The sequence below is a fragment of the Labrus bergylta genome, chromosome 14 (genome assembly GCF_963930695.1).
Source record: "Labrus bergylta chromosome 14, fLabBer1.1, whole genome shotgun sequence".
Classification (NCBI taxonomy): Eukaryota; Metazoa; Chordata; class Actinopteri; order Labriformes; family Labridae; genus Labrus; species Labrus bergylta.
The window spans coordinates 6,856,438-6,875,830 of record NC_089208.1 but is presented as its reverse complement, the minus strand read 5'-3'; the positions used below and the strand labels follow the sequence as shown (position 1 = coordinate 6,875,830).

At 39.2% G+C, this 19,393-nt stretch overlaps 2 protein-coding genes across 8 annotated transcripts in view; both read left to right on the top strand.

Moving 5' to 3' along the window:
* The window catches only part of sptbn2 (spectrin, beta, non-erythrocytic 2), a 52,905-nt gene extending 49,126 nt beyond the window's left edge, over positions 1-3,779 (top strand). For all 5 annotated transcript variants that reach the window (XM_065962766.1, XM_065962765.1, XM_065962768.1 and 2 more), the window contains one exon: positions 27-3,779. In XM_065962766.1, the coding sequence (XP_065818838.1) occupies positions 27-242 (216 nt within the window). In that variant the 3' untranslated portion in view covers positions 243-3,779. The remainder of the gene's footprint in view (positions 1-26) is intronic.
* A 4,132-nt stretch (positions 3,780-7,911) lies between these two features.
* Positions 7,912-18,860, top strand: dpf2 (double PHD fingers 2). 3 transcript variants are annotated; one of them, XM_020646181.3, is made up of 12 exons: positions 7,912-8,032; positions 10,734-10,894; positions 11,943-12,050; positions 12,133-12,311; positions 12,536-12,628; positions 12,720-12,798; positions 13,289-13,330; positions 15,300-15,437; positions 15,551-15,682; positions 15,787-15,899; positions 15,985-16,066; positions 16,500-18,860. In XM_020646181.3, exons 1-12 carry the CDS (start codon positions 8,001-8,003, stop codon positions 16,574-16,576), a joined length of 1,236 nt encoding a protein of 411 aa, XP_020501837.1. In that variant the 5' UTR covers positions 7,912-8,000; the 3' UTR covers positions 16,577-18,860. The 3 variants fall into 3 exon arrangements, with proteins under 3 accessions (XP_020501837.1, XP_020501838.1, XP_029135601.1); XM_029279768.2 differs by lacking the exon at positions 7,912-8,032 and adding an exon at positions 10,233-10,652; XM_020646182.3 differs by lacking the exon at positions 13,289-13,330.
* The last annotated feature ends 533 nt before the right edge of the window (positions 18,861-19,393 follow it).

The window sequence follows — 19,393 nt, the reverse complement described above, 5'->3', positions numbered from 1 at the left end:
TTTTTTTGTTTTTTTTTTACTCTAAGGCGGAAATGAGCTCCTGGATCCGATCCATCCTTGGCTCCATTCCAGCGGGAGCAGGAGACTCGCCCGGAGGTCCACGGGCGCTCAGTCGTGCCATGACGATGCCCCCCATCTCCCCCAGCTCAGGTGATGCAGGAGGAGGCGTTACCATGCGCAACAAAGACGGGAAAGACAGAGATCGCGAGAAGAGGTTCAGCTTCTTTGGCAAGAAAAAATAGAACACTTGTTAAATCATCGATGGAAGCTACATCATGTCAAAATGTCAAAGAACTGAAGCAGGCAGAAAGTAATTGCAAACAGGTCCCACAAACACACTGCTCTCAGCGCAGGCCCCCCGAGGAATTTGTCGACAGCTGCTGTATGTGGCTTACAGAGAACTTTTTCTTTCTCTTTGATTCTCTCCCTCGCCAGTTTTATCTGTTAAGTTTCTTTTTCCTTCAACAAATGCATTTATCACAAAGATCTGCACACGACACCCTCATCCAGTTTCAGCTGAATAGCAGAACTCTTCACTCTTGTCAGTAACAAGTGCGGCTGGCATTAGCAGGGACCCAGACCTGGTTCAAATCCACCAAAAATGTCTTCTTTCAGCATGAATAATTTCAGTGTGTCTTTGCTAGCTGAGCCGTTTAGAGGACTTTCGCTGAGAAATGAATGGTTGCTTTCTGCTGTGGAGCACGCTGGTTTTATTTCTCCTCTTCCAATCGTTCTCTCTTTGAAAAGGATCACATCAGTCTCTCTTTCCGTTCTTTGTATTGATGTTATTAACCTGACCGATATTATTGCTGTTATTATTATTATTATTATTATTATTTATCTTGCTGGTTTGAAAAACGGACTAATTCATATGACAATAGATAATCTTGATTCATGTTGTGGAGAGAAACAACTTTGGTTCAACTAGTGGAGAATGTTGGGTTTTCCCCTTTGTATGTATTATTATTATTCTTTTTTAGGAATGAGTTTATGAGGTGTTCTGAGAAAAATAAAGCTCAATAAATTTTAGCTGTTTGCAGTAAGTGATCACAAGTGAAATTGGGAAAATGATATATATATTTAATAAGTGGTTTTATTTTTTATTTGATTGTTTTCTTGCCTGTATCTGATTATTTCTTTTGAGTGATCTTTTCTGCTTGATTTTCAGTTTTCTTTTTTTTTTTTCTGTACAAAGCAGAGAAGATTAGTTTTCTAGTGTGTGTGTGTGTGCGTGACTGCGTGTGCGTGTGTGTGAGTTGTGGTGCTGTGGATTTTGCACGTTTATGTTATTGATCAAACGTGGCCAGATGAATGCTGCTTTTAGCTCCGTTGACAAAAGCCAGGCACAAACGCAGACAAATTTGACGAGAATGATTTCATAAAGTTAGATTTTCTTTGCTTTTGGGTTTTTATTATATGTAAGCTGACATTACCAATGAAGTTCATCAAGACAGTTCCATTATTTCTGTTTTTAAGTCTTCTAACTTGCTGTTCTTTCTCTACTGGTGTGAAGGCATGGGGGACAATTTGTAGACAAAAAGCTGAAGCACATTTTCTGTGGCAGTCCACAGACTGGGAGCAGTACAGACGGACAGCTGACGGGTGTCATTACAGGTGAAAGGAGAGGGATGTAGAAGTGAGATTGGATAGGCAGTGAAGATAGGCGCGTAATGTGCTACCGGACGGACAGAGGTGTACTGAGCCTTACTTGAACCCACTACAGATACACTGAACCCTTTTTTACAAGCCCATCCTCCATTGAGACAGTCCTAAAGGAAGCCTTTGTAGTACTAAGAGGAGTGTTCAAAATGTGCCCTGTGGCAATGATCTAATGTATGTCAGTGGATTATATATGCAGGTACAATAAAAATCAACAGTAAAACCTCTGCTTTCTGGCGTTTGCAGAGATGGGAAAGTCCTAAATCGTCTCTTAGATGAGCTACGAGCTCTCGAGTATATGGCATGACTTCATGTAGGTTTATTCTTGTATGTGTCTCATCATTGCCGTCTATTCTCCTCTGTGTCCATGTGCTCTGAAAACACGAGATCGCTTCATAATCAGGGCCGGAGAGCAATTAATCACCTGTAATTGGCATTTATAATCAAAAACCATGATAATGGCAATCAAATATAGTAAATGTTAATAAGTGATAGGTGTCAACTAGTTTCCTAAATGACTGTACACGTTTAAACTAAAAAAAATAAATGAACAGTATACTGTGAGACTGTAGGCAGTAGTGCATTTTATATAAATAACTTGAGACCATTAGATGGGTTGTTCATTGTTAATAAGTCAGCCACTTAATTTGCCTTTTCTAACTGCCAAAATGCAACAGAAAGTAACAGGGGAACAATTGAGTTTAAAAGCTTAATGGATAATCTTTCAAGGAGGTTGCAACTTATCAATAAATATTCTTTTTTTTTGTTTGTTTTTTTTAATCTTGAGAGGAACTCTTTAAAGCCGAATATACCACAGGAATGTCGCACTAAACTGAAACTGCTGGAAGTAAAACTTGTATTAGGTTGCAGTTTCAACAGGTTGGCCTTATTTTCCAGTCCCAAAATGAATGTGGTCGAAAAGCTCAAATCCAAGATCCCCCCAAGTCAGGGACGAGAGACACCAGAACATCCACTTAGTGACTATTGAAAGAGTTCAGTCAAGTTGGCCACACATGGTCAGAAACTTTATCAAACTGACCGCCTTGTATCTGTCAGACTTTGAGTCTTGGCTGTATGATAGCAGCCTACAGCGTGGTTACCGAGTAAATAAGGTCATTGCATACATAAGTGAGCCGATGCAGCTAGCATACATTGTGCAGAATTTGAAGGAGGAGTCATTCTTCCCCAGTGTCGGAGCTGGTTTTAGTGAATATTGCTACCTTTTCTCTACTCTGGACGTCGAACGCGGCATATAGTTGGTGTTCGGGAGTCTAAAGGTCGCACAGTGTATTTTCTTATCAGCTGATTTGAATGTGAATGATTCAAATTAGTTTGGCCAAATTGGTCATGTGAAGCAAAAACATTTCTCTCATACAGTACTTGACATACTACACATGAGCTGTCACTCTCCCTCTTTCACACAAACGCCCACATGAATACAGTACTGTGTATTTAATGCAGAGCGACCCTGCTGATCCTGGCTGTGATTCGATGTTGCATTACTGCATCCTTTTTCAAATGGCATTGTGCTACAGGTGAGCTTTGACCACAACATGGAAAGTGTGTATTATTGATGTCAAAGAGATGAGTTTTTGGTTAAGACAGTACTTGTAACTATGGAGTACTTAATGAAGAAAAAAACAACAACTTTTACTTGTTAAGTATTAGATATGAGTGAAACAGACTGGTGACAATTTGAGCTTCCTTTATTTTTTAGAAGGCAGGATATTTGCTGTCTAGTGGGAGCTTGTATTTTTTCATCCAGTGGTCTTTCTTGCAGCATTTGATAAGCCTGTCCACCTACCTTCATCTCTCATTACTTTTGACCAATGTCTGTTCCTTCCTCTGTAATTCAGAGTTGTTAATACCACTACTATTATTAATTGCTATTACTACATTATTGCTACTGTTGTTACTATTACTACTACTGTTACTAATGCAACCTATTGCAAAACGTGTAACTGCTGTCCATTTTCAGGTACGTGTCTGTAATACCAGACCCTTCCACACGATGTCAGTGTGCTGTGGAGCATTTTCATTACAAATGGAAAATAATGTTTGTTGACTTGTGTATCTACATCTAATATTAGGAATAATAAAACGTGGTTTAATCAAAACGATTACATTGGTGTGGGGATTTTCATGATTTATAAAAAGTACCCATAATGTCTCCATTGGAACTGTTGTATCTTAAAATACCTCAACTATGGAAGCCCTGAGTGGACATGTATGCATACATTTTGCTAACTCCCTTTTCCTGGGATAATGAGTAGTTTCCTTTTGTTTTGTCGAGCTCTAGAGTTATCTCAAAACCCAGAGTTGCAAAAGCCCAAAACAACAGAAATAGGCTTAACTTTGCGTGCCCCATGCACAGAGGCTGTTGTCCTAAAAGCGGCCGACCTGTGGCTCCTTTCCTGCATGTCATTCCCCACTCTCCTCTACCAGATTTCTGACCCTTACCGCTGTCCTGTCTCTCTAATGAATGTATAAATGTCCAAAAATAGTAGTGTAATACTAATGTGTGTAATGGGAGCATAGCATATCTTCTAGGGCCCCACAAAATGAACTGAAAATAATAAGACTTGTCAAAACCTGAGAGTGGAGTAAATAAAATGTATGGATGCATTCAGCTTAGAGCGTTCTCTACCACATATGGTTGAACATATTAGTTATTTGGATTTCACTGTCAAGTGTGTTATCAGCATTTTCCTGAAACCTTGACAGTGGTACTATGGTGGTACTTGGGTTGACTTGACATACTGAAATGAGTCTTGGGCACATTTCATTTCAGCGTGGCTCTTCCATGATTATAGGGGAATCAAAAAGGGCAGGTAAAAAGAAAGAATGGTGACAAAAAGATGTTTAGACCTGATTTTATGTTTACTCCATATAATCAGACCCTACATTTCCAACTAGGGACGCTACTATTGATTATGCTTCCTCTTCCATGAATAAATGATTGGTTATATATCTATTAAATATCAAATAATGGAGCAACAAATATTATTGCAATTTCCTATCACATTGGTCCAACACACTTGGTGTATAAGGTAAATCTTGTACGTCAACATCTCTTCCTGCCCTACTACGTTCCTCCTATCCAATATGTCTCTCCACAAGAAATCCTGTTGTTTCGGCTTCCCTAAAAAAACCTAGTGTCAGTTCCGGCTTCATTTTCAGTTCAGTTATGCCTTATCATCAGGTCCAAGCTTTAATAACCACTCCTTCCAACCCTCTGTCTTGGACTGCTCTTTTTCCTCGTGGAAAAGATAGACGATGACATGTTTTAGATACTTTTTGACTCACCACACTCTCACCTCTTTCAAGATTTTCAAATACAGCATTTTGTATCCACTCGTTTTACTTCATCTTCTTCACTGCCAACTATCTTGCTATAGAAGTACTACGTAAAATAAATCCACATCAGAAATCTTTTTTTTTTCAGATATAACTTGTTTCTGTGTCATTTAAATACAAATCTGTCAGTAAAGCCAAAACTGCTGGGGAAGGAGAAGTGAATATTGAACGTTCAGACGACTGGAGGGGTGAAGCGATGGATGGGGTAAGTTCCACTACATCATGTGCACTAGGTAACATGCAGTTTAAAGTTCTTCACATGATTCACTATTCTAAAGCCAAACTAGCAGAACTATACTCCCATTTGAAAAGCAAGTTTAAACGACGTAGCCACACACCTGCCAACCTTAGCCCCGTGTTTTATTTTCATCAGAAATGGAAACATTTCTGGGGATTCATTTTTGATACTTTATCTGATGTGTTAAAAAAAAAAATCAATCTACAACAATGTCCATCGACAGCCATCTTTGGAGTCCCCGTGGACATCTCAGACAAACGTACCAAACAGACTGATGTTACTGCGTTCTCGAGCCTCCTGGCACGTTAGAGAATCCTTCTGTCATGGAAACGATCCAGTCAGCTTCTCTCTCTTTGAGTGGCTTAATGTCCTTTCTCCAACTTCAGAAAACCAAGGTTGCACTCAGAGGTTGAGTCAGAAAATGCAACCCTTCATCTCACATTTCAGCAGGCTAAACAGGCTTCCATCTGATCAACCATAATGAACTTATTTTCCTAACTAGTATAATGCAGAAGGACTATTATTTATTGATCGTGCATTTCATCCTTAATTTTTTAAAATGAGTTTAATTATCCCATTTTATCAAATGTTATTTGTACTGTACACACTTTATATAAGAACATATATGTATGGGTGTATAATATTTATATACTGTTACATAATATGTTGTATTTAATATTATATAGGGTGTTAAAATATATATTCATATGAATATAGTATCAATGTAATATAACAGTTTAAAATGTAGTGTATATGTGTATTGTATTATGTAACTATATATTATTTTATATCTGTTGTATGTGTTGTAAGTTAGATGAATTTTGTTTGTTAATGAAATGTACTTTTACTGAAGACCCAAGGAATGTTTCCGCTGGGTGGGTGCCTGTGGTGTTTATAGGAACGAGGGTGGGGGGGTGAGGAAAAGTCATCATATAATGAAAACAATTGTGTGGGAAAAAAGAATTCTAGATGGGAGCTATAAATATGAGTTCATATATTGCTGGAGTAGCATACATGTGCAGTGTTTGTTCAGTGCTGCCATTAACAATGAATCAATGAGACATCTGCTGCAAATGAGGCCAAGGCTGATGGAGTGATGACTAACAGTGGGTTTATGATGAATCAGTGGATGCTGGGAAGGATGGAGTCATCTTAGGAGCTAAGGAAACCTTCAGTTTGAGTTTTTAAGAGAACAATGAATCCCAGTTTCACTACTGTGGTTATAAACCTCACTGCTGAAGGATTGGGATGGTGGTCAAAGACTCAAAGAGCCGGAAGATATCACAGCCTCAAAGTTTGTATAAAAAGAAGGAGGGGCTGAAGGGACATATCTACATGCAGTATTTTAACTTATTTAAGCCTACTTTTACCACTAGTCTTGTTTTTTTTTTACTTTGACAAATTTAAAGGAATTAAAAAAAAAAAAAGATATATGGTTTAAGTATTCCAGAATAAACAGGAGCAACAAAACATTTTGTTTCGAGCCCATGCAGTCAAAATAAAGGCTCTTTCTAGGTTGTTACAGTTTGAGTCTCATTTGTGTAGCTTATGTTAAAGTTACCTTTACTAGAGATACAATTATAGAGGATCATTTATCCTTTATGATCATGAGCTGCTGACACATGACATGAAAAATACTTTATCTGGTCTCATGCACTACATCACTTTATTCTATCCTTTCTATTTCAGTATTCATCCAGTTCTGGTTACTTTATTCCTGATGTTTCTTATCCATCATTGCACTACGGTCACTTTATTTATCTCATTTTTACCTTTACAGTTATATTGTATATATGAGTTCTGTTGTTCCATTATTCACCATGCACCTTATAACTTATCATTTACTATCTAGTATTTAGCCGACTTGCACATAGCTCTGTATATATATATATATATATATTTATTTCTCGTTTACTGCACATAGTTCTGTTTACATCTGGTCACTACTGCACATAGTTATGGTTACATCTGTTTACATCTGTTAGTCCGATCACTGTCCACTTATATCTACTCCTTTATAGTTTGTATTTTTAAATTAAGTCTTTAAGTTAAGCTTTAAGTTGTATACAAATTGACACTTTATATTTAGGTTAAAATAGATAGATAGATAGATAGATAGATAGATAGATAGATAGATAGATACTTCATTGATCCAGAGGGAAATTCAAAGCATCCAGTAGCAGGTTACAAAGACGTACATGACATGAAACATTTGTTACAAATTAACCACAAAACTGACCCACCCCTCCCCTCACATACATATATATTAACCAGAAAAAAGATTTAAATAATACCCCTAGATGAAACAAACTTAAACTGTGCAATTAAAAATAGACTTATAACAACAAATGTACATAACCCGTGCAGGGAAAATAAAAAAATATATATGTGTGTAATTTAAAGCAAGAACCTGTAAACAGCTGAAACAATTAGACCTGAATATAAAAAATAAATAAAAAAAGCGTTGACCTTCTGAAGTTGTGTTGTTTATATATGTACAGCAATGTTTCGTCTACTTGCACTGTTGTTAATTTACTCCTCTATGTGCCTTTGAATTGCCCTCCCCCCCCCTCCACCCCGGGGACGAATAACGTTTGATGCATGGTGCATGATTACCTATCTTGTAATACCGAAGCCCCGCCAGCAGAGGGCGCACGGTAGACGCCTTGTGTGCTCGCTCTGCCTACAAGTCCTGACAGAGGGCAACTCAGAACCCTCCTCCACTCCTCCCGTGTATTAAAGCAAGATGGCAGCTGTTGTTGAGAATGTTGTGAAACTGTAAGTGTTGGGACTTTTCTTCTTACATACCTTTAACCGGTTCTTATTTACAAAACACCGAGGTCACATATTCGCGGCTGTATCACCCCCACAGCCTCCGACCGTGTCGTTAGCTCGCTTAGCAGCACTTTCGTTGACTTAAACTGTGTAAGGTTAGCAGCCGGGACCGTCGTGTGTGTGTGTTCCCATCACGTCGTGGAAGTGGAAGTGAGCAGACACGCAGATTACTTTTCTCAATCGTGACTCCGTGTTATTCAACGTTAACCAGTGTGATCTTGTCGGAGATGTGTGTGTAGTTGTTACTTGTTGTGTCGTTGTGTGGCGCTAACCTCAGTGAAGTGCAGCAGCTAAGACGAGCTAACGAGCTAAAGAGAGTGAAATAGTGGTTCGGTAGATATTTACAATAAATGCGGGACTGGCTTTGAACGCGGCGTACACAAAGTTGTAATTCGAAAGTAGTAAACTCTTAAGGGGGGGATGTAAAGTTCCCTGTTACCCTGTACCTGACAGTCCTGGTACTAAAAAAAAAAAAACGTGCTTCCACTTCCGGTGTCTTCACCTTGGCGGCGGTGGCCCAGGTGGCGGATAACAGGACGTTTTATGATCCAGTGATTAAGTCCTGGTAACCATAGTAACCATAGTAACGCGTGACACCAATTCTAACTTGTTTTTTTTTTATTGGGGGAAAAAAACACATTTTTATATCCTATCTGCTGTTTTACACAACACCTGTGTTTTCAACTTAGTTTTCCTGAATCCTAAAAGCTTTTTTTTTTTCAACTCTTAATTTGGCACCAGTTAATCTGGGGATAACAGCTGTTTTAAGCGTTATCGGACTGCATTAAATGGATTAGGGCTGGGCAATATATCGAGTTTTTAAGATGTATATCGATATATTTTCAAACAAGATGTAGGGTAAGACAATAATATCGTTAATATCGATATAGTTTAAGTTGCGTTAAAATAACGGTCACCTTTTTCTCATCTCACTGATGATGATGACTGTCTGTCCCTGTTAACCCTGCTCCTCCTCTCTCTCTCTTTTATTGTATTCTGTTTTTCTTAATAGCTCGATTGGAGTATTTTTTTTGTATTGTCCGTTTAGTTTATTTTGCATTTGTTAATGGTGAAGAATGGGGGTAGGCTTCTTCCTATCCCTTTTTTAAACAAGTCAAATGTGTCTTATATTGAAATTGGCTTTTTTTTTATACACAGATTTTTTTTTTGTTTGTTTATTCATTTTCATCTATTTTTTAATCGTTCGAAATAAAGAAAAGAAAATATTTAAGGAACATTTTTATTTTATAATATTACTTTTTAAATTCACAAACATGTAGTTTATTTCTCCATGTGTTTTCGCTGTTAATAAAATACATATCGATATATATCGAGTATCGCCATTCACCTAAACAATATAGAGATATGAGTTTTGGTCCATATCGCCCCAGCCCTAAAATGGAGTGTGAGCATGGAGACAACACTCAGGTCTTCATCCAATAGGTAAATGTACTCATGCTCAGTGAGGCCAAAGTGCTTGTTTGGATAGGATAGGATAGGATAATACTTTATTGATCCCCAGAGGGGAAATTCGGGCGTTACAGCAGCACAGACAAGAAAGCTCAAAATGCACATTAAACAGAATAGATAAGATAAATAAAAATAAAAACAGGGGGGTATATACAGTACAAAATTAATGATGAAGTTAACTGGGGAGAATTGAGACAGTATTTTCAGAGAATGACAAGATAAAGTGACAAGTGATTAAAGTGACTTAGTATGATCAATAGCAGCAAGTAATGTAAACAGCAGAGAAGAGAGGCAGTGTTGTACCACAGTAATGCAGAGTGCAGTTATATAATATAATGTAGTATAATATAATATAATATAATATAATGTAGTATAATATAGTGTAATATAATGAAATGTTCTATAATATAGACTAGTATAATGATATAATGAAAATATATTCATCCGTTTGCATTCAGTTTTCACAATTTGATAATCTCAGACTTCTGTGATGTGTTTATTACTCATGAACTTATCCAATAACAGTAAAAATGTATATAAGGCAACTGTATCTGTTCAAGAGACTTGAAATTAAGAAAATTGTCGTAGAAGTGTCTAGTCTGCGAGCAGCTGCTGTAAGGCTTTTTTTGCTTTTTTTTGGACAACCAGGCTAATCATGTCTCAACAGTTCCAGTTTAACTGGGGAGTGCCTTGCTCCAGGGCACCCTGACAGCTTCAGTTTAGATGCAGCTGTTGCGTGACAAGACCATTTCTTTTCATCTATCTTTTGCCCGCCACTCAAGGAGTTGAAGAACAAGTGAAGTCTTTGTAGTCATGAGCCTGTGTATCGGATATGGAAGATATACATCCTCATCTTTGCTAAAAGGGAATTAGCACACATCCCTATTAAAGTTAATGTTGAAAACATAACACTATAACTACTATGTTGACTTCGAAGCTCTCTGTTGTTGACATACAACAAAAGGCACCTGCTTTTGCACTCTCATGATTTTGTCAGAGGTACAAAGATGCTGTCTTGTGAGTGAGCTGTTCATCTGAAGCGGCAGCACAGCTGAGAGAGACAACTTTAAGCCAAAATGACAGAGTTACAAAGGTTTGAAGTTAGACGACCCTGTTGTTGCCACACCTGCTGATTGTGCTCTTTTAATCACTGGCTCTGTTTTTTTTGTGTTAGGTTGGGAGAGCAGTATTATAGAGATGCCATGGAGCAGTGTCATAACTACAATGCACGGCTCTGTGCTGAGAGGAGTGTCCGGATGCCTTTTCTAGACTCTCAGACCGGCGTGGCTCAGAGCAACTGCTACATCTGGATGGAGAAGAGACACAGGGGACCAGGTGAGAAGCAAACGCATGAACTAGAAAACTATGTCAAACGTGCCCCGACAGTTCTAGGGGAACTGTAGCCTAAGGTGAATGTGTGTATTTAATTTCGCACTTTTTGAAAGAGTTTTGAACGTTATGAAAAACTGCAAACAATATAGAGCAACACAGAGCCATACAAGTGTACAAAATGTTTTTTAAAGGGGCTATCTGTAACTTTTAAAAATACTGCGTTTGTAGCAATACCGCATGGCCGTTAGGCGAACTGCACCAGTAACCTGTTGCTCGTTCTCCCTCGCGTGCTCATCACGCGTGCTCATACGTACACAAATGAGCAGCATCATCATCATCGGCCGCGAAACACTGGATATTTACCGGCATAATGTTTACAGACGAGGTAAGTGGTCATACACATGTGAAAGTCTGTGAAGGAGTCTGTGTGTCTGTGTTCATTCTCCATCCTACAAACGACAGTCTCTGCAGGCAGTGGCTGAGAGCGGGAGTGTCTGATGAGTCTGTCCGCCTTTGAGAGCTCTTAGAGCGGATAGAAGTGTGTGGAAGGCGGCCTCTGGCTGTGAAGACTGGGAGTGTGTGATGAGTTTGTACTGTTGATCTCTGTAAGTAGAGTGGAGTGAGGAGGACGTTGACAACGTGCATAAAATGTCACTTCCTGGAGCTTTCGCGGAAAATATGACCCGGGGAAACTTTTTATACAGGCAACACAGACAGACTGTAAACATCTACTTTGTCACATCAGTTAACCGTTCGCTTATTAATGGGCGATTAAAAAAATGATTTATACATGTAAAAAGTTACATATAGCCCCTTTTAATGTGAACACTTGCTAAAGCATACAAATCCTTGATAATATAATCTAGGTTGCAGTTTAATCTTCCCTGTGTGTCTGCTTTATTTTGCTTACATGGCAAATACCATGTTGTGGTAATAGAAGTGCAGATGCAGAATTTTTCTTTTTGTGTCAGTTTGTCATAAAGCTGACAAGTTCAGTATTCAAAAAGACGGCTCAGTGTCATATAGATGGATGTGTTGTGGTGGCCCTCAGGCGTGGCCCCGGGGCAGCTCTACACCTACCCATCCAGGAGGTGGAGGAAGAAAAGACGATCTCATCCCCCGGTGGACCCTCGGCTTGTCTTCCCTTCTGTTAAATCGGGTAAGACTTCAGTTCAACCTTTTAGGTAAAGAGCTCTAAATTGCTTCAGTGTGACTTAACTCATTTTGTATTTCCTTTGTAGAGGTGGATGTCGGACTGAAGAAAGATGCTGTGTTGTCAGCAGACGGCAGCAGCCTGGAGGCTCTGCTGAAGGGGGACTCTCTGGAAAAACGGACAGCTGCAGAGCTGCGAGGGTCTGAGGAGGACTCGAACCAGAGTGACTACACAGGAGGCCTCAATCCGGCCACTCGGATTAGAAAGGTTTTTTGTTTTAAAATCTTCGGCATTACGAATGCCACAATACCAGAATTTCAGTGTTTGATACGACATCAGTAAAAGTCAACAATATCAACTACTGTGTCAATACTACGGCATCGCAACAAAATAGAAGTTCTTGGCAATCAATATCTTTAATTAACACAAATTGCAAGAAAACTCCTGAATGTATTCTTGCAGTCACTTTCTGACTGTTTGCTTTCTTATAGAGAATCCTTGAGCCAGATGACTTTCTGGACGACCTCGACGATGAAGACTATGAGGAGGACACGCCTAAAAGAAGAGGCAAAGGAAAGGGGAAGGTAAACAACAGCAGGATACAACGAAACAAACTCTCTCTCTTTGTGTGTGTTCCCCTGCCTGCGTGTTGACCTTTTTAATGTTTCCTCTCAGGGTCGAGGTGTGGGCAGTACTCGGAAAAAACTAGACACAGCAGCAAATGAGGACAGAGACAAGCCGTACGCCTGTGACAGTGAGTCCGGATTGGGGAGGGTAGAACATGTGACCTAATGTTAACTGGTGTGATGTTTGGTGTGATGTTTGTAATCCAATCAAGCAAAGACTTCGCCTGAGCCTTTAGTCTTTGTCACCTTGTTTTCATCCTTTCCTCTTTCTCTTGTTGTACTCCACAGTCGTTCTGCTTTCTGTTACACTCTTTTAAGCTAAGCTAGACTCAGCTGTATATTGCTCGTAGTCATTATGATATCATACGTGTCTTTAACTTGCATTTCAGTCTTTCTGTGTGCAGGGTGGAAGTGCATCTTTTTCCTTATTCTGCAGTGTTGTCAGGCTATATCTGTACTGCTTGAATTGTCTTTTCCTCTTTTGTGAAACAGTTTCACTTTCAGCCGGGCTCTTAGCAATGACTGACTAAACCTCTGTCAGTCTGTTTCCCTCCTCTCAGTCTCTTCTGCTCTCTCTCTCTCTCTCTCTCTCTCCTCTCCCTCTCTTGTCTCTTTCAGACACTATCAAACAAAAGCATATTTCAAAAACTTCTGAAAGAGGTATACTTCTCTTATTCCTTTTTACTGCAGTCTGCCTTGTGATTTGTCTTCACTGCCTGTTTTTTTTTTTTCTGTCTGTGTTACCAAGTAGACTTGCATCTTGTGTGGATTAGTTGATAGTGTAAATGTTTTGTTCTGCACAATTTACTGAAACGTCTTATAACTAGGCTTTAAAAAGGTCATGCCCATGTTATTATACAAACCAATAAATACGTATTCAGTATGGTATGAGCCGTCTCAGCCGTAAAGAGATAAGCTGTGGCCTATGAAAGTATTTTTCCACCTCAATCTGGCCCTGAACTCCCCACAGATTTCGATAAGCTACAAGCTTGATCTGCTGCTCGTTTTCCTCTCTGTGCTTTGTCTTTTGTCTCGCTTCTTAATGCGTGCTACTTGACTATATTCGTTTTTTTTTCCCCTTTACTCATCATCACCACCTCTGCACCCTGTAAAGTCTCATTCCACAATCCTTGTTTTAGAGTCAGCTGCTGCTTTGATTTCGAGTCAGTTTGTTGCATGTTTAACCATGTCAGGTCATATTAACTTTCTGCTACTGGGCACTAGCACTTGGCATCTGACTAGCATTGTTTTTAGCATCTTTGTATTTCAAAAAGAATAACGTGAAAAGATTGTCATTCCTTCAGATGACGGTTAAAATGTTTTTAAAAAAGAAATGTCAAGTACAGTTAACATTTGAGGAAATGAAAATGAGATCAATTCTGGAAGTGAAAGCAGAAGTACTTAGTCTCTGGGTGTTGCTCTTATGACAAACCTCACACGCCTCACACTTACTCCTCCTGAAATAGTTCATATCTGTTCCCTCCTGAAACAGACGTACGCGTTCAGATCAGAGAAATTGGCTCTGAAAAGCCAATCTATAGGGGTCATTTTGAGTGACATGGACAGGTGACATGAAAGGAGACCACTACGTTTCTTGAGCCTCTTTCATACTTGTCCCCTTAAACTTTCATGAGTTTCTCTTTGGCCCTGTTTACACCTTACATTCACATCCATTCTGGGTAATGGGACAAGCGGATAGCACTCAGGTGTGAGCCTTTAAGATAAGATAATTCTTTATTTATCCCACAATGGGGAAATTTACATTGTTACAGCAGCAAAGAGCAAAGATTGCAGACAAAAAGTGAACACAGTACAATTTAAATAAAAAAAAGAAAAATTAAGAATGTACAAAAAAAATAGATTTAAAAAAAAAATAGAACAGCTATTGATGATTTACCCTTTTCATTAACAATAAGTCTCCTTTGAGCACTTCGCGTTGGGATCTCACATCAGTCAGTCTTCCAGTCTTTTATAACAGTGCTTCATGTAATTTATTGTAGTCATAGTAAACAAAAGAGTGGAAAAGAACTTACAGGTGAGCAGAAAAGAGTATGAAGCAGCTTCATTACGTATACAAAGATCAAACCCGTCCGATATAAACATCTTCAGGCTGCCCACTAACTTGCTGTTTCACACACATCGGCTCATACCAGCACCCTTTGAGGAAATTTGACTAGGAAGCTTCAGGAATAATTCCAGATAAGATCGTGTTGAAAACTGGCCATTTGCGTTAATGCATGCTGCCCATCCAGGAAATTTGCACGAGTTTTGTACATGTGTGAATGGGTTAGTAGTCAAACACTGCTAGGGTAGTGCTTGTCTTAGATGAAGTAGTTAGAACAGTTGTTTTAAAAACTCCCACCTTTGCTGTCGTCTCATTTACTAAGTCCAAAGCAGAGATGTTATCCAAATGCTGTACTTTAAAACATGGCTAACACAAAAATGGCACCGAAGACGTGATGCCATATGTCATTTCCTGTACTGTTGATGTCTTTGGGTGAGGAGTGACGGCAGGAAATGAATTAGTCAAAGCCTCCATAACTCTACACCCCCTTTCACCACTGACCCTGAATTTTATTAATTTGTTCCTTGTTGTCATATCCGTTGTGTTTTCTGGTTTTGGTGGCAGTTTGTGGGAAGCGCTACAAGAACCGTCCAGGCCTGAGCTACCACTACACCCACTCCCACCTGGCTGAGGAGGAGGGCGAGGAGAAGGAAGAGGTAGAGATCAACGAGCCTGCCCTGCCACTGCCTAATGAGCCCAAAAGTAAGCGAGCATTTTTCTACATTTCACCATGAGTTCAGAGTAGAGCTGGACTAATGAGAAGCTGAAATCTGATTCTCTGTGGACGTGTTATCTTTTTTTTCCTCTCTTCTCAGCCCCAAAGAAAGGTCCAGATGGTATCGCATTGCCTAATAATTACTGTGATTTCTGCCTTGGAGACTCCAAAACCAATCACAAGACTGGCCAATCAGAAGAGCTGGTGTCCTGCTCCGACTGTGGGCGCTCAGGTATGTTGGATCCACACAGCACAGGAATAAAACTGATGATTCATGCCGCTGACGGTGTAGAAACATTTTCAGCAAAGTGAAAGACGTCATTATTCTACATGCAGGGCATCCCTCCTGCCTGCAGTTCACTCCTGTAATGATGGCCGCAGTAAAGACGTACCGCTGGCAGTGCATAGAGTGCAAGTGCTGCAACATGTGCGGCACCTCCGAGAACGACGTGAGCATACCTACATTCAAAAAAAAAAAAACAAGTGGTGTCATTCACACAAAATGCTGAATTGTTCTTTCCCCATTTGTTTCAGGATCAGCTTCTGTTCTGTGACGACTGTGACAGAGGATATCACATGTACTGTCTCAACCCACCCATGGCAGAACCTCCAGAGGGTAAGTTCTCCACATAACGGCCTACATAACCATAATCACTAATCTGATTTTGCAAAAAGTGGGTTTGGGATACTTTGATTTAAGGAGCATAAGATTCTTTTCAAACATACACAACAACACAATTTTTATATAAATAAGTCAGCTGTTTCACACATGAATGGAAAATTAAGGGACATTTTCGGGGGTGTAGTGCATGTCAAACCTCTCTGCAACCTTTCTGTTAAATACATTTCATAAAAACATTTGATGCCGACAAAGAAAGGTAATAGTGTTGTTGAGACTCAGTGTTACACACCCATTTCTATCATCAAGAAAAATGGTCAACATCCAGCCACACTTGTAGCATGGCTTTCTTTAATAAGTTGTTTGGCCTATGGAAATGCATCTTTCAGCCTCTCTGACATTGATGGATTTTATTTTATTTGTCCTTCAGGGAGCTGGAGCTGTCATCTATGTCTGGACCTCTTAAAAGACAAGGCATCCATATACCAGAACGCCCCACAGTCGTGATGATCGCCCCCCCCCCCCCCCAATCCCCCAACTCATCACTCAACCGTCCCCGGCGGCAGTTTATGTTTACCCTGAAAGATAGATGACAAACTCGCCTGACGAGCTGACCAGGGAGCGAGTGTGTTCAGAACAGACAGTTCGTGTGAAAAGGGAAGTATCCCTTACCAAACTGGCCTCACTTAGTTTAGATATGACTGTTGCACAGTTCCAAGCTCGGATTCAGACTCATCACTTTTTATTGTAACCGTCTTTGCTACACAACTTGAGCAGTACTAAATTTCAACAAGATACAAAGCATATTAAGCCAAAATGTTCCTTTCTGTTTAGTGTTTTACACATACGCCTACAAAGAGTTGCTAAAAGCTGGTCTCTTTTTTTTCGCAATGTACTGATTTTATGACTAGAGCAGAAATAGAGCTTGGAATAAAGTAGCATGCCTCTGCTTGCTATCAAAAAAAGAGACATTTTATAATATTTATATATTTCTATGGTCTATAATAGTATGAAGTATGTACAAATTGGATAGAAGATGGGTCATGATATGATCTTTTATTGGTTCCCATCTTACTATGAAAAAACTATATAAAACCACATGTTCTTCTATGGCGCTAGTGAAATTAAGTGATTCACTTGATAGAGTCAAAGGGATCTGCTGAGACTGTAAATGGTTTTTATCTCATCCACTGCCACTGGACACCATCATGTAATTATTTAGGTGGCTCTTTTAAAGGCCGAAGGAATTTTAGGGATGTCAGGTTTGACTTGCGGCTTATCCAGCTGTACAGAGATCAAGAAGTCGGCTTTAGGCATTTTTCATTTTGGCTTTGGGGTCTTTATGACATAACTGTCTTTTCACCCTGGTCCTCAAGACTGTAGAGACACAAAGCAGATCTGCACACCTGGCCTTTGTTTGACATAAATGATAATGTGATGATAATCGTTATTCCAGTCAAATGAAAAACAAGTCCTATTTGTATTATCAGACAGTTAAAGGGGATAAAATACCTTTATTGCTGTGTTCTAGCAGTTTGATGATCATGCACCATATCCAATATCTGTTAATGTTTTGACACCACTAGATTTATTTAATGTAACCGAGTTCTATTGGACCTTGCCGATAGTCCTTTGGTGACAATGTTAAAGCAATACAAGGGCTCCTGTAGGATGCTGGGATGACAGGGACTGATGGCAGAGTCACTTTAGGCTCTGTTGGCAGATAATGTGCGATACTGTAAATTTTCTCTCTCCAAAATATTCTATAACAGATTGAGGACTGTGGCAGCAATCATAGATAGCTCCATATTGTTATAAAGAGATTAAAATGTGTTTATATATAGTCCTATGGAGAACCGGCTCTCTTTGTTACTGCTTGCGTAGTTTTATTATGCAATGGTTTCCTTCTGCGGCAAGGCTACAAGAAAAAAGTCTAACTGAACTGCTTAAGCAGTTACTATACCTCAAAAAGAAACAGTATTTAAGGGATCGAGTGATGCTGTTGATAGATGGGACAAAGGCAGCGCAATGAATCCTTATGAAATGTGCAGTGTCTGCTTGAATAACTGCAAACTCTACTGTTAAACAAGTGCATGCTCAGTAATTGTCTGCACTTTCTTATACTATGTGGTCGTCTCAGCATTAGGTCAGCAGAGGTGATGGGATGTGGTGTAATATAAATTAACCATGCTATCATGTTGTTTCTATAGCCAACTAATAATTACTAAAGCATTACACAAGTATAACTTGGTTTATTTTCTCATCACTTTTAAACTTAGTTCTTTAGAGACAGTGGCTACTAGAATATTTTGCTGGTTGTTTTCTATTCATGGATGATGTTTGCGTACTTGATGTGTGGGACATTTTGGGACTTAAGTGGATGTTGCTTTCTAGTTAATCCCATGATCCAGTTCTCGACTGAGCCGCTCTCTTCCAAAGCTTGAAACGAGAAGCAAAGCCCATAATGTGATTAAGAGGCAAATAGTGGATTTGCACCTGTGACACTGACTGGTTCAGTAATGATGAAGCCAGCATCCAACTTCAAGCCTTTACTCAGAGCAAAGCCATAAAAAAAGGGGAGTCCATCTGTTGTTGTCAAATTATATTTCTAATATCCCTTTATGGTTCATCAGTCTCCAGCTTTGTGAGAGAATGGTTCATAGAGTTTAAAGAAAGATCATAGGTTTACAGATTAGGTGAACTCTCTTTGGGTGGAATTTGATTTGAATTGTGATGGAATGTTTATTTGTAAGCAATTTGTCTTCAGGAAAATAAACTACTAGGCACTATACTCGGTTTTCCTGTCTGTCTCTGTTGCCATTTCACAACAGAATTTGAATGAATTATTGATGGGTTCGGATAAAAATATCTCTTGCAAGCACACTGAAAAGACTGTTTTGTTGATGGGATAATGTGCAGAACTCTGACTAACTGATTTAATTGTGCGTTCCCTTATAATAAAATTTTTTGACATGGAGTTCCTCAGGGCTCCATTCTGGGTCATCTACTGTTCGCCATCTAGTTTCTAGTAATCAGTAATCGGCACCATCTAGTGATCAAAGTTTTAAATGTGTTTCTTGCACTCGCTGTAGCTCAACTGCCATTTAAAAATACAGTTTTTACAAAAAAAAAGCTTCCCAAACGCCACTTATTGATGTAGAGGTTATACTAAACTAATTTACTTTTACCATCACACACCTAACAGATCAAAAATGTGACAAACACTACATTATACTTAATGTCAGACAGTTAGGTTTATGTATTATTAATGTGAAAAATTATAGATACCCCTCAGAAAGAGATTCTATGAACAAACCTATGAAA